Source organism: Phocoena phocoena, chromosome 2 (assembly GCF_963924675.1).
Source record: "Phocoena phocoena chromosome 2, mPhoPho1.1, whole genome shotgun sequence".
Classification (NCBI taxonomy): Eukaryota; Metazoa; Chordata; class Mammalia; order Artiodactyla; family Phocoenidae; genus Phocoena; species Phocoena phocoena.
Genome location: NC_089220.1, coordinates 110,643,935 through 110,671,114, shown reverse-complemented (window position 1 = coordinate 110,671,114; position 27,180 = coordinate 110,643,935). Strand labels below are relative to the sequence as shown.

The 27,180-nt window shown below is 35.6% G+C and overlaps 1 protein-coding gene across 1 annotated transcript in view; it reads right to left on the bottom strand.

Moving 5' to 3' along the window:
• PIAS1 (protein inhibitor of activated STAT 1) overlaps positions 1-27,180 on the bottom strand; it is a 117,960-nt gene that overhangs the window by 18,145 nt on the left and 72,635 nt on the right. Inside the window, exons 4-8 of the mRNA XM_065872971.1 lie at positions 26,923-26,970; positions 23,597-23,687; positions 22,816-22,950; positions 14,824-14,929; positions 4,033-4,106 (exon numbers count right to left, since the gene is read on the bottom strand). Coding sequence (XP_065729043.1) covers positions 4,033-4,106; positions 14,824-14,929; positions 22,816-22,950; positions 23,597-23,687; positions 26,923-26,970 — 454 coding nt within the window. The remainder of the gene's footprint in view (positions 1-4,032; positions 4,107-14,823; positions 14,930-22,815; positions 22,951-23,596; positions 23,688-26,922; positions 26,971-27,180) is intronic.

The following is a 27,180-nucleotide window of genomic DNA, read 5'->3' as shown; positions in this document are numbered from 1 at the left end:
TTGTTGGGTTGCAGGAGTTCCTTATATATTCTGGATATTAACCCCTTATCAGGTATAAAATTCTCAAATTATTTTCTCCCATTCCCTAGGTTGTCTTTTCACTCTGTTAACTGTTTCCTTTGGCAAGAAAAGGTTTTAAGTTTATAAGTTTAAGTTTTTAAGACCAACAGGTGTATTCCCATTGGTCTGTCTTTGCTTTTGTCGCCTGATTTTGGTGTCATATCCAAGAAGTCACTGCCAGATTCAACTGAAGCCCTTCCCCCATGTTTCTTCTAAGAGCGTAACAGTTTAAGGTCTTACGGTTTTGATCTTTAATCCATTTTGAGTTAATTTTTACATATGGTGTAAAGTAAGGGTCCAACTTCATTATTTTGCATGTGAATATTCAGTTTTCCCAACGCCATTTGTTTAAAGAAACCATCTTTTTCCCATTATGTAGTCTTGGCACTCCTGTAGAAAGGCATTTGATCATATTGTTTCTGGGCTCTCTATTTTGTTCCATTGGTCTATATTATCTACCTTTCTGTCAGTACCACACACACCATCTTAATTACTACTGCTTTGTAGGATGTTTTGAAATCAGGGAGTGTGAGGGCTGGAACTTTGTTCTCATTAAGATTGTTTTGGCTACTCAAGAGTCCCTTGAGATTCCACAGAAATTTAAGGATTTTTTTTTTGTATTTCTGCAGAAAATGCTATTGGGATTTGATAGGAACTACACTGAATCTGCAGATCACTTTGAGTAGTATGCACATTTTAACAATATTAAGTCTTCTAATCCATAATTATGGGATATCTCTCCATTTATTTCTATCTTCTCTGAATTCTTTTTTGTTATGTTTTATAGTTTTCAATCTCCTTGGTTGAGCTTATTCCTAAATATTTTATCCTTTTTGATGCTATAGTAAATGGGACTGTTTTCATAGTTTCCTTTTCAGTTTGGTCACTGTTAGTGTATAGAAATGCAACTAATTTTTGACTGTTGATTTTGTATCCTGCCACTTTGTTGAATTCAGTTCAAACAGGTTTGTTTTGGGTTTTTTTGTGGAATCTTTGGTGTTTTCTACATAAAAGATCATGTCATCTGCTAACAGAGATTATTTTACTTCTTCCTTTCCAATCTTTTTTTTCCTCCTTGTCCAATTGCTCCGGCTAGAACTTCCAGTGCTATGCTGAACAGCAGTGGTGACAGTGGGCATCCTTGCCTTGTTCTTGGCCTTAGAGGAAAAGCTTTCAAGTCTTTCCACACTGAGTATGATGTTCATTATGGGCTTTTCATATATGGCTTTTATTATGTTGAGGAAGCTTCCTTCTATTCCTAGTTTGCTGAGTGTTTTTATCATGAAACGGTGTTGAATTTTGTCAAATGTTTTTGTCAAGTTTTTTTCCTGCATTGATTGAGATGATTATGTGGTTTTTGTCCTTCATTTTGTTAATGTGGTATATTACAATGATTTATTTTTGTATGCTGAACCAGCCTTACATTCCAGCTATGAATCCCACTTGGTCTGGTGTATGATCATTCTAACGTGCTGGTGAATTCGGTTTGCTAGTATTTTGTTTACGGTTTTTGCATTAATATTTATCAGGAATACTGGTATGTAGTTTTCTGGGGGTTTTTTGTTTCATTTTGTCTTGTCTTGTTGTGTCCTTGTGTGGTTTTGGGATCAGTAATGCTAGCCTTACAGAATGAGCTTAGGAGTATTCTTTCTTCAATTCTTTGTAAGAGTTTGAAAAGGATTGGTGTTAATTCTTCTTTAAATGTTTGGTAGCATTCTCCAATGAAGCCATAGGGTCCTAGGCTTTTCTTTGTTGGGACATTTTTCATTGCCGCTTCAATCTCCTCACTAGTTATAAGTCTGTTCAGATTTCTTACTTCTCCATGATTCAGTCTTGGTAGGTTATGTGTTTCTAAGAATTTATCCACTTCTATGTTATCCAATTTGTTGGCACAGTAGTGTCATAATCTTTTTAATTTCTGTGACATCAGTTATAATGTCTCCTCTTTCATTTCTAATTTTAGCTATTTGAGACTTCCCTCTTTTTTTCTTAGTCTAGCTAAGGATTTCTCAATTTTGTTGATCTTTTCAAAAAACCAACTCTTGGTCTCGTGATTTTTTTGGACTGTTTTTCTATTCTCTATTTCATTTATCTCTGCTCTAATCTCTCTATTTTCCTTCCTTCTGCTGACTTTGGGTTTAGTTTGTTTTTCTTTTTTTAGTTTCTTGAGGTATAAGATTAGGTTGTTGATCTGAGATCTTTCTTCTTTTTTAATGTAAGTATTTACTCCTATAAACTTCCCTCTTCTGCTGCATCCTGTAAGTTTTGGTATATTGTGTTTTTATTTTCATTTGTCTTCAGATATTTTCTAAATTCCCTTGTGATTTCTTCTTTGACTCATTGGTTGTTTAAGAATGTATTGTTTAATTTCCACGTTTGTGGATTTTCCTGTTTTCCTCCTGTTACTGATTTCTAGTTTCATCACACTGTGATCAGAGAAGATACTTTATAATGATTTTAATCTTAAATTTATTAAGACTTGTTTTGTAGCCTAACATGTGCTCTGTCTTGGAGAATGTTCTGTGTATTCTGAGAAGAATGTGTATTCTGCTTTGTTGGGTGCAGTATTCTGTATATATCTGTTAGGTCCAACTGGCATACAGTGTTGTTTAAGTCCTTTGTTTCCTTATTGACCATCTGTCTGGCTGTTCTATCCATAACCAAAAGTCGGGTATGGAAGTCTACTACTATTATTATATTGCTGCCTATTTCTCCCTTTAGTTCTGTCAATGACTGCATTATATATTTGGGAAAGAATTTAACAATTTAAAGTAATAATATAAAAAGCCTGGAGTCAAAATACTTTCCCTATAAAAATGACTGGCTATAGTAAGGAATAAAAAGATAGAAGGATATATACAAAATTATACATTTGGTGATTTTTATTAACTTCACTGTATTTTTTTCTGTACTTTATAGACGTTTAATAGTGAACAGGAGTGCTCTTAGCAATTATAAAACAAAAAAGTTTTTTTTTAAACAGCTATGCAAAGTACTCTATTATAAACTAATTCATGAGCTAATGACCTTTTCATATTGTTTAAGGTTTTATAAATTATAAAAGACTAAGATATAAGACAAATAACAATTTTTGTTTAAGAATAAATAACTTCATCTCAGATTAGCAGGATTCCAATATTAAAAGCTTTCAATATCAGGCTTGCCTGAACAATCCTGGCAAATCAGGAAAGAGCTGAGTCCTCTTATTTTCCATACTTTGTCCCCAAATTTAAATATGATTAATTTGATTAATTACAGAACAAAAGGCAATCAAAATATCAAAGTAATTTACTCTCAGTTTTTCACATATTTTTGTATGAAAGCATCATTCAACGACCATTCCTACTGTTGGTGGACCTGACATCAAACTAGTTAAGAAATAAACCTTAACACATTTTTGGAAACTTTTCCACTACCAGTTTAATCATTCGGTATGTCTTGAGGCTTATATTTATTTTGTAGAAATGACTGAAATTGATCTCATTTTCTGGTTTAAAAATATTTCTAGTTGATTTTTATATGCATAACCAATTCAATTATTCAGGCTAAACAGAATAATTGTTAATTGTTGTTATAGTCATTGTTGGCAAAATGGTTAAATTGAATGTGTGAATAATCATGGCCAGATTTTTATTCAGAAGTATACTATTTTAAAAAATGAAATTTTAATAAATATACTAAGATAATAAAATGCATTATGTGGAGATTTTACACTTAAGTCTGAGAGAAAGTCATTTAATAACCACAAGCAATATTTAAATATAACTTACTAAGAGTAGAAAATTTTTATAGACATATATTTGTTTAGATTTCAATTCCTAAGACTACATGATGTCTTTTACTTTTCATAAACTCTAACAAACAAGTGGGCATGTTTCAATTTAACAGAACTTGTTAAATACTGGAAATACTTAATAACCAAAGAAAATGTATATTAAGCCTCCTGGAGAGCAAATATTAGTTAACACTTACTGGACATAGTAGAGAAACCCTCAGGCTGGTTGTAGCTATTTCACTGTCTGGATCCGCAGTCAATTTCTCTTTAACTGACATTCATCAAAGAGAAAACAAACAGAAGTTGTTTATTAAAGATACATCACCGATGCAACATAAGAAAAAGAATGAGGAACTTAAAAAAAAAGAACTCAAAAATAATCTGCTCAATTATTTTCCAATCAATTGAATGAAAAGATAAAAACAATTTTAAGGTTCACAATCTCTACAATAAGCAAAGGAAGGAAAACAACTGTATATGTATAGACTGACTACATTTCCTGTAAGTCTCCTATTTCTCACCCACAAAACAAAAACTGCATTGCACTAACATAAAGGAAATTTTATATAGCAGGTTAATATATTCAGCTGATGGCAGACCATCTCCCTTTTATAACTCTAAGATACTGGATAAAGATTTTCTTTCTTTTAAACTATGACAATATTATTTTAAAAGAAACTAATAAAAAACAACTATAAAACTAACACGTATAAGTTTTTACAATGCTCACATAATACAAATATTTATTGTAAACACATTAATTCTAATTTCAAATTATAAAAAGAAAAAAGTTCAACTGATTTTTTTATCATATGATTATTTGAGTTTTATATTTATTTATCCATAACCTAATTAATTATGCTACCTTGGGCAAGTCAGTCCTCCTCTCTGAGCTTAATTTTACTTCTTGGAAAATAACAGCCTACACTAGATAATCTCTACATCTTCTCAGTTCAAATTTCCTATGGTTCTTAAGAGAGGAGGCACTGGTAATTTTACTTTTGAAGCTGTTCTGTTACTCTCAGTCAGTCTAACATAACAAGGACTTTTTTTTTTTTTTTTTTTTTTTTAATTTATTTATTTATTTATTTTTGGCTGTGTTGGGTCTTCGTTTCTGTGCGAGGGCTTTCTCTAGTTGTGGTGAGTGGGGGCCACTCTTCATCATGGTGCGCGGGCCTCTCACTGTCGCAGCCTCTCTGTTGCGGAGCACAGGCTCCAAACGCGCAGGCTCAGTAGTTGTGGCTCACGGGCCTAGTTGCTCCATGGCATGTGGGATCTTCCCAGACCAGGGCTCAAACCCGTGTCCCCTGCATTGGCAAGCAGATTCTCAACCACTGCGCCATCAGGGAAGCCCAGCAAGGACCTTTATACTTCTCTTCTGAAAACCTGAGACATGTTACTTCTGAAAACCTCAGAACTTTAATTAAACTTCAGCACAGAAGTGAGACTGGAAATGCCTAAACGTAATATTTCAATAATTTTAGAAACTGTTCCAGAATAAAGTCTATATGTGTAAGGGGGCACAAGTGGAGTAGTTCTGGAGTCAATCATAGAATTTCAGACCTGAGGCACAACTGAATGTGACAGGAAGGAAGGGAGGGAGGGAGGGAGGGAGGGAGGGAGGGAGGGAGGGAGGAAAGAAAGATACAAGAAAATGGAAAGGGGAAAAGTACTTGGGTAAGGAAGAACAGTTTCAGATGTCTGTTGAACTGGTAACTATTTATAAGAACTAAGAATTCTGGCCTTTCCTGGTGGCGCAGTGGTTAAGAATCTGCCTACCAATGCAGGGGACACGGGTTCAAGCCCTGGTCTGGGAAGATCCCACATGCCGCGGAGCAACTAAGCCCGTGTACCACATCTACTGAGCCTGTGCGCCACAACTACTGAAGCCCACGCGCCTAGAGCCCATGCTCCGCAACAAGAGAAGCCACCACAATGAGAAGCCCGCGCATCACAACGAAGAGTAGCCCCCGCATGCCGCAAGTAGAGAAAAACCGTGCACAGCGACGAAGCCCCAACACAGCCAAAAATAAATAAAAGAACTAAAAAAAAAAAAAAAGAATTAAGAATTCTGCCTTTATTAAACTTGATGATCACAGAGTCTGGATTTTTTTGAGATGGTCCAAATCTTAGATATTCTATTCAACTGCCTCCATAAACTAGTGGATCTCAACTAAGATGCACATCAGAACTACCTATAGAGCTTTCTAACTTATAACTGCCCACTGAACCAAAATGGGGAAGAGGGACACTAATAAGTAGTTTTTAAAAAGCTCCAGATGTGATTCTGATGACAGACTAAAAAATCATTTTATGGCCTGGAAATTCAAAAACTTTACAGTCTATATAACTCATAGGCTGTCTATCACATCTAAAAAGGCATACAATCCGTGGGTTTTAGTTTGGAAAATATAGTTATCATATCACTTATGCTAATTAATATTATATGTAAATTATGAAAAGTATGCTTTTGCCATTATAGACCCAATCTTACTCCAACCTTTCTTATAAAGATAGATTTAACCAACAGTATCTTTTTAAAGGTGACAAACAATTGCCATACGAAACAAACACGTAAATAGAATTCTAATGTGATTCCTAACCATTCTGCATGTCTTCACCAACCACTCCCTAACACCCACCATGCACACAGCAATGGGAACAGTAACTGACTTTACATCTTATCTATTTAAACTTGGAGTTAAATGAAGCAATATCATAGATCATAATATCAGCCTTATGCAAAACAAAGTTCAGTGTTAGTACTTTGAAAAAAAAATGAAAAAGGAAAGGCAACCTGAGGTAGTGGTTCAGAGCACAGGATCTAGAGCCAGCCTAGGCTGTTGTAATTCAGCCTTAGTCATTTAACTTTTCCATGCCTCAGTTTCCTCATCTTGTAAATGGGAATAATAACAGTACCTCATAACATTGTTGTAAGGATTAAATGAGTTAATACAAATAAAATGCTTTAAAATAACCTAACATTATACTAAATAAATATTAGTTATCGCAACTTAAAATAAAATGTGACTTGTATGTTTATTTTCTCTCAGAGGTAAAAGAATTTTCTGAAATTATTTTAGAATTAGCTTATTAATTTCTATTTTAAAAAAAAACTTCGCTTTTCACCTTTGCCATTATAGACTCAATCAATTCTTTCCTGTAAAGATATTTTTAATACTTTAGGATCTTGATTGGATTGAATTTAACCTACAGATCAACTTGGAGAGAACTGACATTTCTCCAATAACAATACTGAGTGTTCTGATCCATTAACATGATGTATCTCTTCATTATTCAGGTCTTATTTTAATTACTCTCACCAATGTTTCATAGTTGTCAGCATACAATTGTGCATATATTTTGTGTAACATATTCCTAAGTATTTCATATTTTTAAAATTCTTATTATTTGAATTTCAATTTCCAGTTGCTTACAGCTAGTAGAAATACAATTTTTATAAACTGACCATGTATTCTGCAACCGTGCTAAATTTACACATTGGCTTTAGTAGCTTTTTTGTAGATTTTTTGGGATGTTTTCTAAACAATGAAGTCATCTTCAAATAAAGACAATAATTATTGTTCATTTCTAATCTGTATGCTTCTTTTTTCTTGCCTTATTGTGCTGAATAGGATCTTAAGGGCAATGCTGAATAGAGGCATTAAGAAAGATATTCTTGCCTTATTCTCAGTCTTAGGGGTGAAGATTTTTACCATTAAATATGATATTAGCTAAAGGCTTTTTGTAAATACCCTTTATTACATTGAAGCAGCCCCCTTCTCTCTATTTTGCTGAGTTTTATCATGAATGGATATTGAATTTGACCAACTGCTTTTTCTGAATCTATGGAGACGATCACATGATTTTTTCTTTTTTAGTTTGCTGAGATGAGAAGGTGAATTATATTGATAGATTTTTGAATGTTGTATGAACCTAATATTCCTGGAACAAACTCTATTTGATCCCTATGTATTACTTTTTAATATACTGCATTTGTCAAAACAATTCTGAAAAAGAAAAATAAAGTTGGAGGACAACCTGATTTCAAGAATTACTATCAAGCTTTAGTAATGAAGACTGTGTTATTGGTATAAGGATAGATAAATAGGTCAATGTAAGATAATGGAGTCCAGAAATAAATTCATACATCTATGGTCAACTGGTTTTTGACAAAGGTGTCAAGGTAATTAAATGGAGAAAAAATTAGTATTTTCGAGAAATGTTATGGAACAACTGGTATCTGTATGGGGAGAAAATGAACCTCTAAAGCTTACTTTGTATCATACACAAAAATTTATTTAAAATAAACTGTAGACCTAGATCAAAGAATAAAACAATAAAACTTCTAGAAGTAAAATGTTTGTGACCTTGGGTTGGACAAAGATTTCATAGTATGCAAAAAGCACAAACTATAAAATAAATGCAGGGAAAAGTTGAATTGATATTTTATCAAAGAAGCTATAGGGATGGCAAATAAGCACAAGAAAAGATGCTTAACATCGTTAGTCATTAGAAAAGTTCATATTAAAACCACACGACATATCACCTACACAGTGACCAGAATGGCTAAAATCAAAGCAGCCTGACAATATCAACTGCTAGAGAGAATGGGGAAAAAACTCTAAATCTCAAATCTTCTTGGTAGGAATGCAAAAATGGAATATGCACTTTATAAGAAACTGCCAACCTCTTTTCTATACATTTATCATGTGACCCAACAATCCTAGTCCTGAGTATTTACCCAAGAGAAATGAAAACGTATGTCCACAAAACTGATATTCATATGCAAACTGCAAATGTTTTAGCAGCTTTATTCATGATAACGAAAAACTGGAAGCAATCTAAACGTCCATCAACTGATAAATGGATACCCAAATTACAGTACAGATAAATGGAACACTACTCAATAATAAAGAAGAGCAAACTACATGAATGAACCTAAAACCATTATACTATGTAAAAGAAGCCAGAAACAAAAGGCTACATGCTGTGGGATTTCAAGTCCTGGAAAAGAAAAAACCACTGAGACAGAAATCACATCAATGTTATAAGAACTGGGGGTAAGGAGATGAGACAGAATGCAAAGGGCCACAGGGGAACTTTCTGGGGTGAAGAATGTTACATATTTTGATTGTGGCATTTAGTTCATGATTGCATACACCTGTCAAATTCATCAAACCGTACACTTAAACAGGTGAATTTTTACTGCTTGTAAACTATACTTGAATAAACACAACCAAAATAAAAAAAAGAAGAAAGGTGTGGGGGGGAATCAGTATGTTAAATTTCATAAGAAAGTGAAAAATAAAAATAAGACATCAATATTCATCCTGCTGCATCAACCAACACCGGGTAAATCTTTCAGGAGTTCAGGTTTTCTGGTGTCACTGTGAGCTGCAGCCGTAATAGTATTTTACTATTTTACTATATGATGATTAATTTACTAAAATTAATCTTTGAAAATCCCTGTTGTCATATGCTATGAGAGTTTGCCACTAGTCACATGTGGCTATATTTAAATTAAATTAAATTTAAAATTCAGTTCCTCAGTTGCACTACCACATTTCAAGTACTCAACAGACACATAGTACTAGTGGCTATCACACGGGACAGTGCAGATATAGAACATTTCCATCACCACAGAGTGTTCTATTAGTGTTCTAGGTTTTCAAAAAATTTTCTATCCTTTTTAGAATTTTATTTTATTTTATTTTTTTTGCAGTACGTGGGCCTCTCACTGTTGTGGCCTCTCCCATTGCGGAGCACAGGCTCCGGACGCGCAGGCTCAGCGGCCATGGCTCACAGGCCCAGCTGCTCCACAGCATGTGGGATCTTCCCGGACCGGGGCATGAACCCGTGTCCCCTGCATCGGCAGGCGGACTCTCAACCACTGCGCCACCAGGGAAGCCCTCCTTTTTAGAATTTTAAGGCTGTAAACAATTGAACATATTAAGTCCAATACTTCATTTTATAAGCAAGAAAACAGAGGCACAGAGATGTGATCTTTTACTCAAGAACTCTTTTCATCAATTTACTTAACAGAAGTCTGAGGATCTACTATGTGCCAGGCCCTGAGCTAAGCACTAGGAATTCAAAGAAAGATAAGATTAAGTTCCTGCCCAAAGGAACTCATAGTCTAGTAGAGAGCAAAGATACTTCTCTAATGTGCTGTAATGGAAACTAGCTCAAAGTCAATGCATCAACTCTGGGGGTTCTGAGATACCTCCTGGAAAAAGTGAAACATGAGGGATAATTAGAATTTAGGCAAAGTAGGTAACAGGGAAGTCTGAGGCACAGAGAACAATACTGGCAAAGCACTGAAGAAAAGAAAAGAATTCATTATTTTTGGAGTAAAAAGAATGAGAAGAAGAATGAATACAGATGACACCGGAAAGTAATAAGCAGGTGCCACACCATGGAAAGCTATATGTTTAAGTCATGTTAACAAGTTGGAGTTTTTATCCCATTGGTGTTAGGAAGTCATGGATTGCAAAGAAATGGTAAGATTAGATCTGTATTAATCACTTAGATTGCTACCAGAAGAGAGATATAAAAAGGGGGGCCAATGGGCTTCCCTGGTGGTGCAGTGGTTGAGAGTCCGCCTGCCAATGCAGGGGACACAGGTTCGTGCCCTGGTCCGGGAAGATCCCACATGGCACGGAGCGGCTGGGCCCGTGAGCCATGGCCGCTGAGCCTGCGCGTCCGGAGCCTGTGCTCCGCAACGGGAGAGGCCACAACAGTGAGAGAGGCCCACGTACCGCAAAAAAACAAAAAGGGGGGTGGGCAAGAAAGGAGAGGAATATATAATTCAAGAATAGGTTTTTAAAATAAAGGGAGGATATGAGAGCTTAAATGAGGTCAGTGATGGTAGGGAGAGAGAGAGCTCGACAGAGTTGAGAAATATTTAGGGTTTATGTCTGATAGAACTTAGTGAGTTCAGTTTTCACTACCTGAATCTGAGGAACCAGTGGTATATTTCGGTGAAGACAGTTAGCTATGTGTATCTACATTTGAAATTCAGGGGAAGGTCTGGAATGAAAATATGTATTTGGGAGTTGGTGCTAATTTAAACCACAAGAGTAAATGTGATTATCTCTAGGGAAAGTATGTATGTCCTTGTAGAGACCAAGGACAAAGACCGAGGGAAAACAAACATTTAGGATACTACCCTTAAGAGTATCCATTGAAGGCAAGTGATTGAGAAGAAATAGAGATGAGAATTTCAAGGAGAAAGTTGTTGGTATGGAATGCAGCAAAAATATCTGACATAAACTGAAAAGATAAACTTTAAATCTGGCAATCAGATTGTCACTTGTGACATCTGCAAGAGCAGTTTCAGTGGAATGATGGGAGTTAAAAGTTCACAATGGGTTGCAGTGAGGAGGTAGAAAGGGAAGTGTAGATGACTCTTTGAAGAAATTAGGATGAGAACAAGAGGAACACAGATCTCTATCTAGAGAGTAGCTTGCTTTTGTATTTTCTAAAGGATGAAAAAGACTCAGTGAAGGCTGACAGAAAGAGCCTATAGAGCGGAGGAAGGAACTGAAAATACAGGACAGACAGCAGATAAGTGAGCAGAGAGGCCTCGTATGCTGTTTCTGAGCATCTCCATCTGGATGCCTCATAGACATCTCAAATACCAAAAGTCCAAGAGTGCACTCTGATCTTGCGCCTGCAACCAGATCTTTTCAACACTGTTTTCCATTTCAGTAAATGGCACTACCATGTAAGCTGGTGCCTAGTAAGTAAGGAACCTAGAACTCCTTCACTTCTTTTTCTTCACTCCCCACACGTAGTCACCACTTCTCCCCTTTAACACCTGTCAAACCATCAACTTCTCTCTATTTCCATCACCATTACTTCAGTTCAAGACATCATCGTCTCTTATCTGTACAACAGGTTCCTAACTGGCCTCACTACAACAGCCTAGCTCCCCTTCAATTCAGTCTTCTAAGTGAACTTTTTATTGCCCATATCTGATCGTACCACTCTGCTTAAAAATCCTCTAAGGGTTTTTTATCATCTGTCTTCATATCATCTATATGAACTCACCCCATGGCTATCTCTCTGGCCACTTTCCTCCTTTGTTCTCTCCACTCCAACTCTACTGGCCTTGTCTCTTGGCATATTCTCCTCCCATCTGGGGCTTACCTCCTCCTCATCCTTATAATCGTGTCTTAAACATCATAGCACCAGAGAGGACTATGTTCTCCTGCTGTTACCTCCAGAGTTCCCTGTCTTTCTTCTTTAAGACACATGTCACAACTGTAATTCACTAATGACTTGTACAATCATTTAATTCTGTCTTTCCCACTGGACTGCAAACTTCTGACGGATGCAGAGACAGTATGTGTTTTGTTTAAGGCTACAGTCTCCTGTGCCTGGAACATAGTAGACTCTTAATACAATGTCTTGAATGAGAAGAATAAATGAATAAAAAATTAACTTTGGGCAGGAAACGGGACATTTCCTCCTGAGATTGAAGAGAATAAATAAGGATGGGTACAAATGAAGATAAGCTGAAAAGTAGTTTTGTGACATTAAGGAAGAAATGGGCAATTTAGACAAGTCACATCTTATAGCACCGATTTTCTTGCGCTGACAGTGTTGAAAGAGGGGGAATATTGTTTAAGTATGGCCAAGGTTTAAAGTGATTGCTAAAGGGAAAAAGAAGAGGAGACAGGAACTTGACCAAGAATTAGTAAAGGACTGCTTTGTGATAGCGGTGAGGGGACAACTCTACGTGAAGACAGAAACCGCAATACAAAAATCTACTAGTAATCAAATGAATCAGCGTGGATTTCTCTGTGAAAAGTCTAAATACCATTGACTTTATTTCAAGAATAATGTCTGATTTGACTAATAAAAGTTTGCTGGTAGAATTCATTGATAAGATTAAGAATGACTTACAATGAACATATTTGTGGGTAATTTGATTCTACAAAATATCTGAGAAACCCACCAACATTTTCTTCTGTCAAGTTGTTTCACACAATCTTTTAATTACATAATTAATTTGTTGGGTAACATTTCTTTAGAGATAGCATAAAGGCAAACAATCTGTTCTTTAGTCAATTATGACAAATGCTTTATTGGTAGGATCCAAATTAAAGTTTTGTTGGTTCCCCAAGCCAACAAGATAAGATACAAAGTTCCACAAAAATCCAACCCAATCTGCAATTCCTCTCCACCTCCAGGATTTATTAGAGATGAAATAAACCGCTCTTGAATTCAGTAGCTTTTGCTACTTAACAGTGGCTAACAGTGGTTTGTTCTAGTAAATAAAAGAACTCTAGGCTCACCTTCCCACTCTCCCTCCAGATGGTGCCACAGCTGCAAGCGGAGAAGAATTTACAGCTTGAGCAAAGACAGCTTGCCTTACTATTATTATGCAACATAACAGCTTCATCAGCTTTCAGCTTTATTTCTTGGTATGACCTTTTCTACACAGGCTCACACAATTCCATAATACTTTCTGACTAAATGAAATTCTAACGCTATGTGGCAAATACGAAGATTCTCAGGAGAATGACCAGAATGGAGTGTGAAAAAAGAAAACTTCTTCTCTTGTGTGCTCCTTCAAAGCAGGTGTCTGTCCCTCCTCTTCTTTCAGGATCCCCCACTCATCTCCTTGTCCTTGCCAAAAGGTGCTTCCACTCCCCTAGACCTCAAACCAGACCTCTAGCTCTCCACTGTCTATCAAGGAATGCCTACAGAGGCATTAGCCACTAGTGTGCTCCTCTTGACTCAGAATATTTTCAATTTTAAAAGGACCCTTTTTATACAGAAAAATCCTTCAATGAACTCTTGAGGGTATACTGATATTCAGAGGTAATGGGATCTTTTAATCCGGCATAGAAACAGGTTAGGAAAAGAGATAAAAGCTATGTCACAAAGGGAAACAAGAGGAAAGGTGGTCTTACTACCTTAGTTTCTTTCTACCAGAATGTTCCTAACTACAAATCTGATAGTGGGCTTCATTAATCAACTCACATCAAGAATCCTTAAAAGGGTAGCTATCGAACCCCCATCTGTAAAAGCTTTGTTCTCCAAGTGCCCATCCCCATCCCCCAATCCATCTATCTCTCACAAAGAAGAGAATAAAGGAAGAACTTAGTTCAACTGTTTGGAAAGGCCACCAACCTCTGGCCTTAACCCTCAAACACTGAGGCCAGAAGAGTCAATGTGCCCCTTACTACCTCTCAAGTTCACCTGAACAAAAGGAACCATCTAGTTATTCCTACCTAAGAACCTAGATTTTGAAGGAGCTTTAGATATGATGTGGTATAAACTTCTTGTTACAGATGAAGAATAAGAGATTCAGATTATGAGTAGACTGAGTTTCCAAGGCCACATAACTGGTTAAAAGCAGAACCTACTTCATTATTATATCTACCACCCCACTGACTCTCTTTTTACTTTGTTAATGCAGGGATGTTGTCATCACATACCCTTGGACATTTTTCCTGGATAAACCTTAAATATAAAATAATTCTTGTAAAATATATGCCAAGATTTCCTTTCTATCTCCTAGAATTCCTGAACACTTATTTATTTTTATGAAGCTTTGGTAAAATATTCTTCTGTATGCATGTACTGACTTTACAAAGTTAATTTTAAGATCAGTAAAATATAAACTATAAAATATACGTCATGACAAAGATATTAAAACTACTCTTTTTTTTTTTTTTTTGGCCCCACCACACAATGTGTGGCATCTTAGTTCCCCGATGAGGGATCAAACCCGTGCCCCCCTCAGTGGAAGCGCAGAGTCTTAACCGCTGGACTGCCAGGTAAGTCCCTAAAACTACTCTTAAGTCTTGAATTACTCTAGCTCACAAAACAAAGTTTTCAGTGTTTTAATCCACTGTGACAAGCTCTAGTAAAAAAAATAAACCCTAAAATTTCTTGAGTTGAAAAAACACTATTCTAACCTTTACCAAAATAGTTCAGCTGCATAAATAAAATAAAGTTATCATACGTACTTAAAGCTCTAGAATGATCCGGATTCCTTATTCCCTTTGCTCGTAACCTCTGAAGAAGAACTGTTGAGGACAACTGTTTTACAAGATATACTGCCATGGAATAGTTCTGGAAAAAAACAAACAAAAAAAAAGATGTAGAAAGCAAACAACATACGTAAGTAAATAGGTACATCTATTTTAATCCCACAATGATAGGGAAAGAAAATTAACACCTGTTTAAAACACCTACTGTGCGCCAAGCACTATCTTAGGTGTTTTCATGAATGCTAATTCATTTAATCTTAACCAAAAAGCTGCTGAGGTAATCCTATTTTTATGGATGAGGAAAGTGAAGTGTAGAAAAGTAAAAGAACTTGTTCTAATTTTGCAACTTTCAAGAGATAATGCCAGATCTGTCATGCTTCTGTATTACCTGACTACCTATGCTTGAAGTTAATCAATTTAAGGCACTTATGTAAAGAACATTGTTAAAAATAAATATAAACCAATGCCAGTAAGATGTCAAAGTCATCATAAAACATGTTTAGCAGGTAGCAGTAGCTATTTAAAAAATTAGACTGGCATCCTAATTTATACCATTTAATCTCTCTCTATGCCTTTAACTAGTTTTGAAAAGAGCCTACTTGGGCTATTATCACAACAAGCAGAGGGAATATTAAATATTTTCAAAGAGAAGCTGATGGTTTGGCAAAAGAACAGATGAATATCCATTACCAGCAGAGGGACTACCCAGAGATGGTACTAGGAGAAGGGGGACAAAGAAAATAGTTTATCAACAAGCCAAGGCAAAGTAAAGGGTACATGACTGGATAAGAGGCAGAAAAGAGGGCTGAGGCTTATGAAGGGTAAGAGAGAGATCTAAATGAGAAGGCCCACTTTCCACTTGGTGTTGGAATCAAGAGATTTGGAAAGAAGCAAAAGGAAAAATAATTATTGCCATCTTCTATTTATTAGCTACATACAGTTTTACACACACTCTTAATATATACTATCCACTTCATTTAAACCTCAAAGAAGGCCTGTAAGAGATACGTAGGGCAAGTATCCTTCTAAATAAAGGACTGATAAAATGGAGGCACACAAAAATGCTTTTAATTTTAAATTTTAAAAAATATATGTAATCTGCTCATGATCATGCACCTGCCTGATGACAAAGGTGGCACTAGAAATCAAGAGGAAAGTGAAGGGATGTCAGGACAATGGACTAATGGCCAAGGCCAGTGTAGTTCTCTATAGTTCTTCACTTCACATACCATTTGCTTGGACCCTCCTAACCTAGTCCAATGTACATTCCAACTTTCACACTTTGGAAAATGCATCCCCCTCTTTTGGCAAGAAGAGAATATATTGTACAATACCCTCTGGAAGGTCAAATTTTCACTTAGAGTTCAGAAACCTATCCGTGTTCACATGCTACACATTTTCCAGGAAAAAATGAAGTATCAAAAAAGCTAATTTGGGAGGGATAAATTAGGAGTCTGGGATTAACATATGCATACTACTATATATAAAACAGATAATCAACAAGGACCTACTGTATAGCACAGGGAACTCTGCTCAATACTCTGTAATAACCTAAATGGGAAAAGAAGCTGAAAAAGAATGGATATATGTATATGTATAACTTGAATCACTCTGCTGTACACCTGAAACTAACATTGTAAATCAACTATACTCCAATATAAAATAAAAATTAAACATTTTTTAAAAGCTAATTTACTTTCATTAATAAATCCCATAATTTATTAATGAGGAACAAATAACCTTAAAACTTACCAAAATTTTAGACATACAACATACCAATCTAATGTAAAACTAAAAAGCTCCTTTTAGAAAAAAAATCCTTATTCACCTTTATTATTTGATTAATGGTTCAAGTATGATAGAAACTGCAGAAATGCTAATTAACACTGTGAAATTATTATATATACTTACAGCCTGAATCTTCAGAACTAGTAATCACCCTAAGGCTTTATATAAATTTTTAAGGAGAGGTCAAGTAGAAACTACAAGTTCAGTGAAAAGGGATGTTCACTCTAGTTGAAACATGTAACCAGATAAGAAATTAAAAAAAAAAAAAGGAAGCAAAAAGAAGGTCAGGTATTAACAAACACCACTTGTACCGATAATATGGAATTAAATTTTATATCACATGAAAGAGATTCAGCAGCAACCCCCACCAAAACTTCACAGTGGTATAGTATCTTTCCTAGGTAGATGATATATTGTTCCTGCTAATGCTTCAAAGTACTACTTAACTCCAACTACTGAAATATATTGCATGACACTGATGTTTTTGTCAAATGCTTTTTCAAAGTCTTCAAAATTGTCTATCAAGTTTATAGGACGTTTTCTTCATTATTAAGATATGATCTCATTAAGTGCCCTTTACACCAGTATCTAAATAACTTCTCTACAAACAATGACAATTTAATAAATGGCTAGATGCAGTGATTACTCTGAGGTAGGATAAGAAGTTACAACAGAGTTCACTTATCTCCTTCAACCACTGTACTAGCTCTTCTTTTTCTCTTATATTACAATTTTTAAAATTGAGCTATAATTGACATATAATATTGTGTAAGTTTAAGGTGTACATGTTGACTGAATAGTTATAATATATTGTAAGACGATTACCACCATAGCATTAGCTCTTCCATTTATTTCCTTTGAAGACATAATGCTAACACTTCTCAATGGCAACTAATAATACAGAAATTAATCCCCAAAACAGTAAGAGATCCTACATGAACTATTCAGATTATCTTCACAAGCTGAATAAAACTAGGATCAAAAACCAATCTAATAAGTTATCTTTTGGGCTTCAGAAAAGAATAATTTTCTTTCAATGTTTTATTTCAAAAAGAAGGTCTCCAACTTGTAGATCATGGTCTACACAAATCTTACCTGGGAGATCTTCAAATCACTGAAGATTACTGTTTTCTTTCTGAGGTGTGGAAGGCTTCCCATGGAAGAATATTTCCCCCTCTCCTCTAGTGCTATATATCAGCAACCACATTTCCCTCCTCTCCCACAGTTTGACTTCTTTCATAGTTCACTGTAAACACCCTGGTGTTTATACACTTTTCACACACAGACAAAACCCAAAACATCTGCAATACCCTCTTCAAAAAGGGGGACAAAAACAGGGAGCCCAAGGTACACTAGAAAAAAAACATTTAAAAGGATTTTAAAAACCTAATAGTGACATACTGATTAGGTAAAGAAAAAATATATAACCTTGATAGATCCCAAAAAAGGATTTTGATAAAATTCAAAATCCATTTCTCTCAAAGATATACAGTAAAAAAGAGGACCACAGGATTATGTTGTTGCTATAATTAAGTTCTATCAAAAATTAATAGCCATTATAATACTTAATGTTGTGACACTAGTATTCTCATTAACGTTAAGGAACAAGCCAAGTATGTCCACTAGCACTCACATTACTTAACATTGTTCTGAAGGTTCTAGACAGCACAGAGAACAAGAATAAGAAATTATGGCCTAAGTATTAGGATTATCATTATTCATATAATGATACATCTCAGACTCAAAACCGCCTATTTGGAAATACCAAGAAACCTACTAAAAAGCTATCAGAACCAATACGTGAATTTATGTACTAAGTAAATATTCAACAATAACTAGCTTTTAAATAAAACAATAAATACATTTTTTAGAAAATATAACAGAAAAAAGATCTATTTACAATGGCAGTAATAATAATAAACAACACAAGAATCAATAAAAAATATGGAAACTTTGTAAGAAGAAACCTATTAAATTACTGAGGAACACGAAAGAGGATTTGAATAAATGGAGAAACATACAGTTCCTGAAATAAGGACATTAAATACTGTAAATAAGTTAATCCTCTCTAAGTTAATATACAAATTTTAAAGCAAGCTCATTTATTCCCAGAAAGATTTGGGGGAATAATGCAGGGGAATATGTCTTACTCCATGCAATTACTTTTTCAACATTTTCACTCTCCTCAATGCCCCGATTTCTTCTCTCACTCTCAGCAGACTTCTCTCACCTCCTATCTCACAGACTTAAGAGAATTCATCAGATCAGAACTTACCACCTCTCCAGTACCAATCGTATACATGCATCCAATCCTTTTATTCCACTAAATAAAGAAGTTGTCCCTCCTAGCTACAATGAGTTAGTTAATGAAATTCACTATTGATTATTTTTCTCGTGTATATTTAATCTCTTCCTCCCAAGAAGATACCTGCCATCATCCTTTATACATGTTTAACACTCTCCCATTAAAGCAAACAAATAACTCTCATCTCAAATTTCCCTCCAGCTCAGCTGTATCTATTTCCAAAGCTACCCTTCTATAACTCACTATCTCCACTGCCTTACCTCTGCCTGGTCACAATAGGGCTTCTCCTCCCACCATTCACCAAAACAGCTCATGCTAAAGTCAACTTTATGTTTCTAATCCAAAAAGTATTTTTTTAGATTTCAACATACTTGACTTCTCAACATCTGTTCAGTACTGCTTACCATCTCCTTTTTTTAAAATAAATTTTATTTTATTCACTTATTATTTTTGGCTGCATTGGGTCTTCGTTGCTGCACGCAGGCTTTCTCTAGTTGAGTGGTGGCTACTCTTCATTGCAGTGCACGGGCTTCTCATTGCAGTGGCTTCTCTTGTTGCGGAGTACGGGCTCTAGGCACGTGGGCCTCAGCAGTTGTGGCTCGCGGGCTCTAGAGCACAGACTCCGTAGTTGTGGCACACAGGCCCAGCTGCCCCGAGGCATGTGGGATCTTCCCGGACCAGGACTCGAACCCGTGTTCCCTGCATTGGCAGGTACATTCTTAACCACTGTGCCACCAGGGAAGTCCCTGTCCTTCTTTTTTGAAACTCCTCCCTTGGCTTCTCATACCCACCCCCCGTTCTGCCCCACATCTCTGGTACTATTTCCCCATGTCCTCTGCAGGTTCATTCTCTTCTATCCAGTATTAAAAGTTATAGCTCCTCAAGAATGGTAAGCCTTCAACACTCTCTTCTTTTTACTTGTTACATTTCCCCTAAACAATGTCAGCCTGCTTGTATGGCTCTAATAACCACCAATATGCAGATGACTCATTTTCTTCTCTAGCCCAAACTTATCCTCTGAGCCTATATGCCCAATGCCTCTTCAGAATGTCTCAAAGGCATCTCGAACTCAAAAGCTTCAAAACTGAACTCATGATTGTCTCCATGTAGTCCTCCAATACTCCTTCCTTCAAAGCGAAGCAAAGCAAAACAAAACGCACCTAAATTCAGTCCTTTTTCAGTGTTTCCTCTATCTCAGTAATATTATCATTTACCTTGTCACTCAAGCCAGAAACCAAGGAGTCATCCTTGACTTCTCCCTTTCTCTTAGCCCCTATTTCTAATCTATCACTTAGTCCTACAGATCCACCAATTTATCTCCATCCCCAGTGCCACCACTCTAGACTAACATACTATTTCTATCACTAACGCTTCAGCAATAGTAAGAGGTAACCTCTATGCATGACTCTGGTCTCCATTCAAGCTGTTCACCACTCTAAAGAGTGGCCTTTTCTAAACAGAAATATGGCCCTGTAAACTTTCTGCTTAAAAAGAGAATATCCTTAACATTAACATTACCTCAAAGGCCCTACACGGTTTGGTCCTTTTTTACCTCTCTAGCTTCATCTTGTACCCTGTTCTTCCCCATTCTATGTACTCTAGCAATTCCTCCTCCCTTTCAGTTTCTTAAGAAGAACTAGGCTCACACCTGCCAGTGGACTACTCTGAATGTTGTTTTCTCTGAACCTTTCACCTAACTGATTCCTTCTACCCTTCTCTCAGCTCTTAGCTCAGTCATTACTTCCTCAGGGAAGCCCTGCCTGACCTCTCTCTAGTGCAAAGTGGCCTTTAATATACTCTAAAATCACCACACACATCTTCTTTATATTACTTATAATACAGTTCACATTTTCGTGTGTGACTACCTGCCCCCTAGATCCTAAGCTCCAAAAGAGTCAGGACTTTTTTTTCTCACTATGGTACTGCCAGTCTTCAGCAGAGTGCATGGAATATAGCACACATTCTATAAATTTCAAATGAATTAGTGAATAGACATGAGCTCATATCATAAAACCGTAATAATCAAAACTATTCTGAAATTGTGCCAGAAAAAGAATGCTAGGCTAAGAAACAATACAGAAAAGTTCAGAACACACACAGGATAAATCAAAGCAAATATATAATAATGGTGGCTTCAGAATTAGCATTTATTTAGTCAATGGTATTAGAACTGGCTATTTAAAAAATTAAATTTGTATTTCACACTACACATAAATTCACAATGGATTAAATATTTAAAGGTAAAACTAGAAACCTCAAAAGTCAAGAAAAAATATAAACAAATTATTTATGTAAGATTGGGAAGGGCAGACAGACTAAACTTGATGGAGGCTGACTGGAAAGACTATAAAGAAACAAAACTGTGCAACTAGAGACTATAATACTAAGTGAAGTAAGTCAGAAAGAGAAAGACAAATGCCATATGACATCACTTATATGTAGAATCTAATATATGACACAAATGAACCTATCTATGAAACAGAAACAGGTACGTAGAGAACAGACTGATGGTTGCCAAGGGGGAGAGCAATGGAAGAGGGTAGGAGTGGGAGTTTGGAATTAGCAAATGCAAACTGGTATATATAGGATAAATAAACAACAAGGTCCTACTGGATCGTACAGGGAACTATATTCAATATCATGTGATAAACCATAATGGAAAAGAATATGAAAAATAATGTATATATATATATGTGTATATATATATGTAAAACTGAGTCACTTTGGTGTACCGCAGTAATTAACACAACACTGTAATTCAACTATACTCAATAAAAAAATAAATAAAAAAAAGAAAAACAAAACTGGTTAAGATTTGGCTCCATAATAATTTAAATCTTCTACACATTAAATAAAAATAAAGGGCAATAAACTAGAAACAAACATTTGCCACATGTAAAAGAGGGTTAAATCAATATATAAAGAACTCATAAACAATAAAAACAGCAATACAGAAATAGATATTGATATGATTTTTAAATGTGAATAATCACAAACATAAAATATGCCCAACCTCAATAATAATAAGAGGAGTACAGGGGCTTCCCTGGTGGCGCAGTGCTTGAGAGTCAGCCTGCCGATGCGGGGGACACGGGTTCGTGCCCTGGTCTGGGAAGATCCCACATGCCGCGGAGCGGCTGGGCCCATGAGCCATGGCCACTGAGCCTGTGCGTCCGGAGCCTGTGCTCCGCAACGGGAGAGGCCACAACAGTGAGAGGCCCACGTACCGCAAAAAAAACAATAATAATAAGAAGAAGAGGCGTACTAATTAAAACAATGTGGTACCACTATTTACCTATTAAAATTAGTAGAGATCTTAAAGAAAATAAAACTCAATGTTATCCGTCGACAGGCACATGAATAAACACAAAGTCAGAGAATAAATCTGTACAACATCTTTTGGTAAGGCAATCTGCCTATGTACACAAAATTTCTTTAAATTCTGATGCTCTTTGACTCAGCAATTCCACTTCTGGGAATTTACTCTAAGGAAATTACCATGTATGTATGCAAAGTTAGAGCTACTAGGATGGTCTTCAAAATGTTCTTTGAAATAGTAATCAATCAACCAAATAAATGTTCAACAACAGGGAACATCGTATTGGAATATGATGTAGCCATTTAAAATTATGCATATGAACATGAAATGACATAGGAAGATGTTTATGAAAATTACTCAGTGAAAGTTATCAGGTTATAGAACACTGGGTAGGGCAAGATCCCATTTTTTTAAATGGGAACATGTTGAAAATTCATTGTGAGACAAAAATAAATCCTTTTGCAACTCATTTTTATTTACACACAAGCTCAGGTAGCCATGGAGATTAACCATTCCTTATAATACAAAAATCTGGTAGAAACAAAAATTTACTTACTCTTCCAATTTCTGCAGTCCATGAAACAACAATGGTGTTCGGTACAGTTGTGGACAATCGGACAAGTGAGGTGATATTAATTGGTCGGCTGGGTCGCTTTGGTTCCACACCATTTTTAGTAGGTGGAAGATAACCCTAAGGATGAAATATAATTTATTTCTACTTATTACTTCCACAATCATTTCAACTTCCATTCCTTAAAAAAAAACCTACAAACTACATATGAGAAAATGAGTATTTTCATTTAAAAGTAGAGAAGCAAACGTTTGTAAGAGTTTCCTGTATGTTTCTCTAAACAACCATACAGTCTCATAGTAAGCCTGAGAAAAATACTGGTGGCAGAACTTAAAAATCTCTAAAACTTAAGAATCAGGTTGAATTCATAAAGAGCTTGGATAAGTATATAAGGACTATTTTAAAGGTGAACAATAACAGCCCCCACTCCTCTGTTAAAGGCACAGCATTCTTCAAATCTCTATTCAACCAAAAGCTTCCAGACTCACACGAATACATCTGAGGTTTTGTTGAAACAATCTCGTCTTCCCAAAATTCAGTAAAACACTAAAGCTACCACACCCAACTCCTAGACTATGTCTCCATAGCTAATGTCACAGCTGTTAATTGTACACAGTTGGTACAAGTGTTTCACTCAGTCACATGAATATATATCCAAAATAAAGATGTTTTCTTAACGAAAAATATGATTAACAACAGCTGTGATGACTTATTTGCTAGCTATGTTGGCAATGCACTTTTTAAAAAAATAGCTTTTGGGACTTACTGGAAGGCTGCAAGGTTTTGTATTCACTTTCACGCAAAGATTGGGTGGGAAGTGATCTTCTTGTGGACAACTGGTTTCTGATAAACAAAACCTAAACAATAAAGGACAAGTTTAATTACCTTTATTAAAGGATGACACATTAATATTTTGTTCCATAGCTAATCTAAAAGATGGTCAAACTTAATAACAACAGCAAAAAACTACTAAACCTGAATAAATACATGAAATAGGTTTAAAATAAATAATTCTGTCAATGTAGAGTTTCAGTGGTCACAACTACCAACCTGTAGTTCTCTTCATAATATTTCCAGTCATTTGTTCAAGCATGTTTTGGGGGGGAGGAGGTGGGGAAGTGCTCTGTGGTTGAATAAATTTGAGAAATTTTGAATCAAAAAATTAAATTACGTTTCCTCCATATAGAACTTCTCAGAGCTAAGCTAACAATAACTGTAACTTTTTAAGAGGGAAATATAAATATATAGTAGTTCCCAAATTTATTTGTCTGTGAAACATTTTTTTGGTTCTCAGCAGACTATACTGAAAATGCTAGAAGTCCATCCCCAGGATCAAGCTCTGTCCACCAAGCCCAGGTACTCCATTATTCCCTGAAAACTGAAGATGCTGAATAATAACATTAATTGTATTATATCCACATGTGTTTAGAATACTATTTTAGAAACTCATGAAAACATTTATTTCTAAATTAAATGCGTTATCTTTTGGGAAAACCAAGGACAACTACATAATTTGTACATTCTCACTCCATTCTTACATAGATCAAGAAATCAATTATTAATTTGCTATTTAAGACAACTATTCTTGATTATTATACTTCCTTATTCCCAATATAGAGCTGAGGCTCATTCCACTTTACAGAATATTCACAGCACCTCTGAGTTACATGTTAAGAAGAATGCTATCTCTGAATTCTGTGAAATATTCATCATGCACAAACACCTTCTCTCAACATTTTGATCTGCCTGCCATGCAATCTGTGTGAGGGAGTGTCCACAAAATGGGACAATTTTCTATATAAAATTTTATGGGTACATATAAATATATGGTCATCTTTAAGCAGGGACAATCTGTAGCTTCCATTAGATTCTCAAAGGGGTTAGAGGTCCATATAAAGGTTGAGAATTACTAATCTACAAAGATTTTCTCAAAATATACTTAGCAAACAGATGTCAAAGCCCACAAGATCATCTCTAACCCCAGCAGAAGCTTCTATTACAGGCCAGTTCTTTACTTTGCAACAGTAAGAGGATGCCATAAAGCTTTAAATCAATTACTCCAATGCAGAGATAAATTAGAAACGTGGGCCTGGCTGCCTGAAGCTACAGAAAAGCAATAATTTATATGACAAGTTGACTCCTATTCAATTAAAAAGTGAAAATCTAAATCACCCTTACAAACCGAAGACAAAAAAAAGATTTTAAAAATGGGGAACAAGAGCAGAAAGTTTCTGTATAGAAGTTCATGGGGGTGGGGAGGGAAAACAGATAAATGAAAACAGATTAGGAATCTAATAGAGAAAATATTGATCCTAATTCTGACCAAATTGTTTTCATGTTTTAGATAAAGACTTATAATTAGGATAGTGGAAGGTATACACTCCCAACTTAATACACTGGGATTGCTGTAGGGGGTGAGGAGGGGATGAAAACAATTTAGTAAAATACAAAGAACCACCTAACAATTACCAAATATAATACAAAATGGTTCTTTTTTCATCAAATTCTGGAGATAAATTTGATGGCTAAGCCATTTTTAACCGTCAAGATCCCCTTAGAACCTCTGAATTGATCTTAGAAAGAAAACCTTCCTTTGGAATGTGAACCATACCTCTTGGCTGCTTTAAAGAATGCATGCGTACGTTAATACTAAGGATAGTAACTAGATCTTTTGTTTTAGAGCTATGGTTTTCAAACTTTATTTTAGCCTTGGGATACTCTCCTCAAATGAAAACTAACCCAGAAGTCAAACATGTAGAACAGATCAAAGCCACATTACTTTGGTTCAGAGTGTGTGTATATGTGTGTGTCAGATGGGGGAATTGGGGGCATTGGGGAAGAGAAGGTGGAATGGTAGCCAGAGGGTAGCCCCCAAACAGTGGCTCCAAGCAACAGTCTGAAAACCACTGTTTTAAAGGACAAAGTCACATATCAGTATGAACAAAATGTAAACTACTGAGGCAGGGAAGTAAAAAATATTACAGCAATATACAATTAATTATGAAGGCACCATATTTTAGTCCTTTAATTTATTCAGTCATTATCATAGTCTGTCCCTGACAGAGGAAAAAGTACCTTTTACACAGAAACACCTTTGTCAGTGCCTTCCAAAACCAAGACCTCAACCTCTCCTCTGCTTTCTCAGTTTTCATCACACTATTTTTGAACCTAAATCAGAGTTTTTCACATTATTCCATGAAGCACTGAGCTGGTGCTTTCATCTCTTTTCTGATCTCCTAGTGTATTTATAATCTGTACATACAACTTAGTATCTGATTATTGAGACTGGGCTATCTGTTTGACTTATCCTTCCCACTTTATAGGGAAAACAGATTGTTGAGGAAAACAACTGTCTTGTATTTCCTCTTCTATCCCTATTGCAACAAGAACAATGTGGGACACTTAGGTTTACACAAGGATAGTCACTGAGTAAAAACAACAGCATAAGATGGTTTATGTAAGCAACAAGAAAGAGACATATTAACATAAAAGATGTCTCAGATATTCTTAGAAGAAATGGGCTAAGAAAAGAAACAATATGGGCAGTAGCATGTTGAAAATTTTTCGTTTTCCAAATTGTAAAATTTCATCTTTACAAATCTATCAAGAGATGTCTCACATGGAATCTAAATTAAGAGAGTATCTAAATTAATGGTTTAAAAATACAGGACAAAACAAATTAGACTATTTTGGTTCTTGTTAGTCCATGAGACACTGTAGACTTAACCTAAGTATTAGTTCTTTATCTACAGTAGTTTGCCACTCATGCAGATAAGGTCTTTGCTTTCATAAAACTTGGTACTTCTAAAGAGCTGACCACCATATTTAAACATATCATTAGCTGGAGCTTCTCAACCAACCAAGGGCAACCAAAATAGAGAAATATGGTTAAATATATGGCACATGACTTGGCTACATTAAAATCTAACTTTGATAGTAATTAGGATGTATCGTAACAGGAAAAGGTTTTCCCTCACCCAAACATCTAAACCCAATACTTTCAATATACTTACTGAAAATCAGGTAGATTTTTTAAATCTTTAAGAAATATTAACTTTTAAACTTTGGATATATACTGTAGCAACACTGTACCTTAACTGGACCTGCACTGTGAAGTCACATTTGGTCCCAGAAATATCCCTAGAAAAGACAGAGTAAGAACTACAGTTATTTTAAAGATATACAGAGGAAAGCTGATTCAAAGACACTGTTACTCCAGAAAGTATTTCAGATTTATCAGAAATATTAACAGTTATTAGGGTAACTAACACTATAATAGTATTTTCAATACTAATATTTGCATGACAATAATACTCAACCAATACACTGTTTTTAAAAGTCACTTATTAT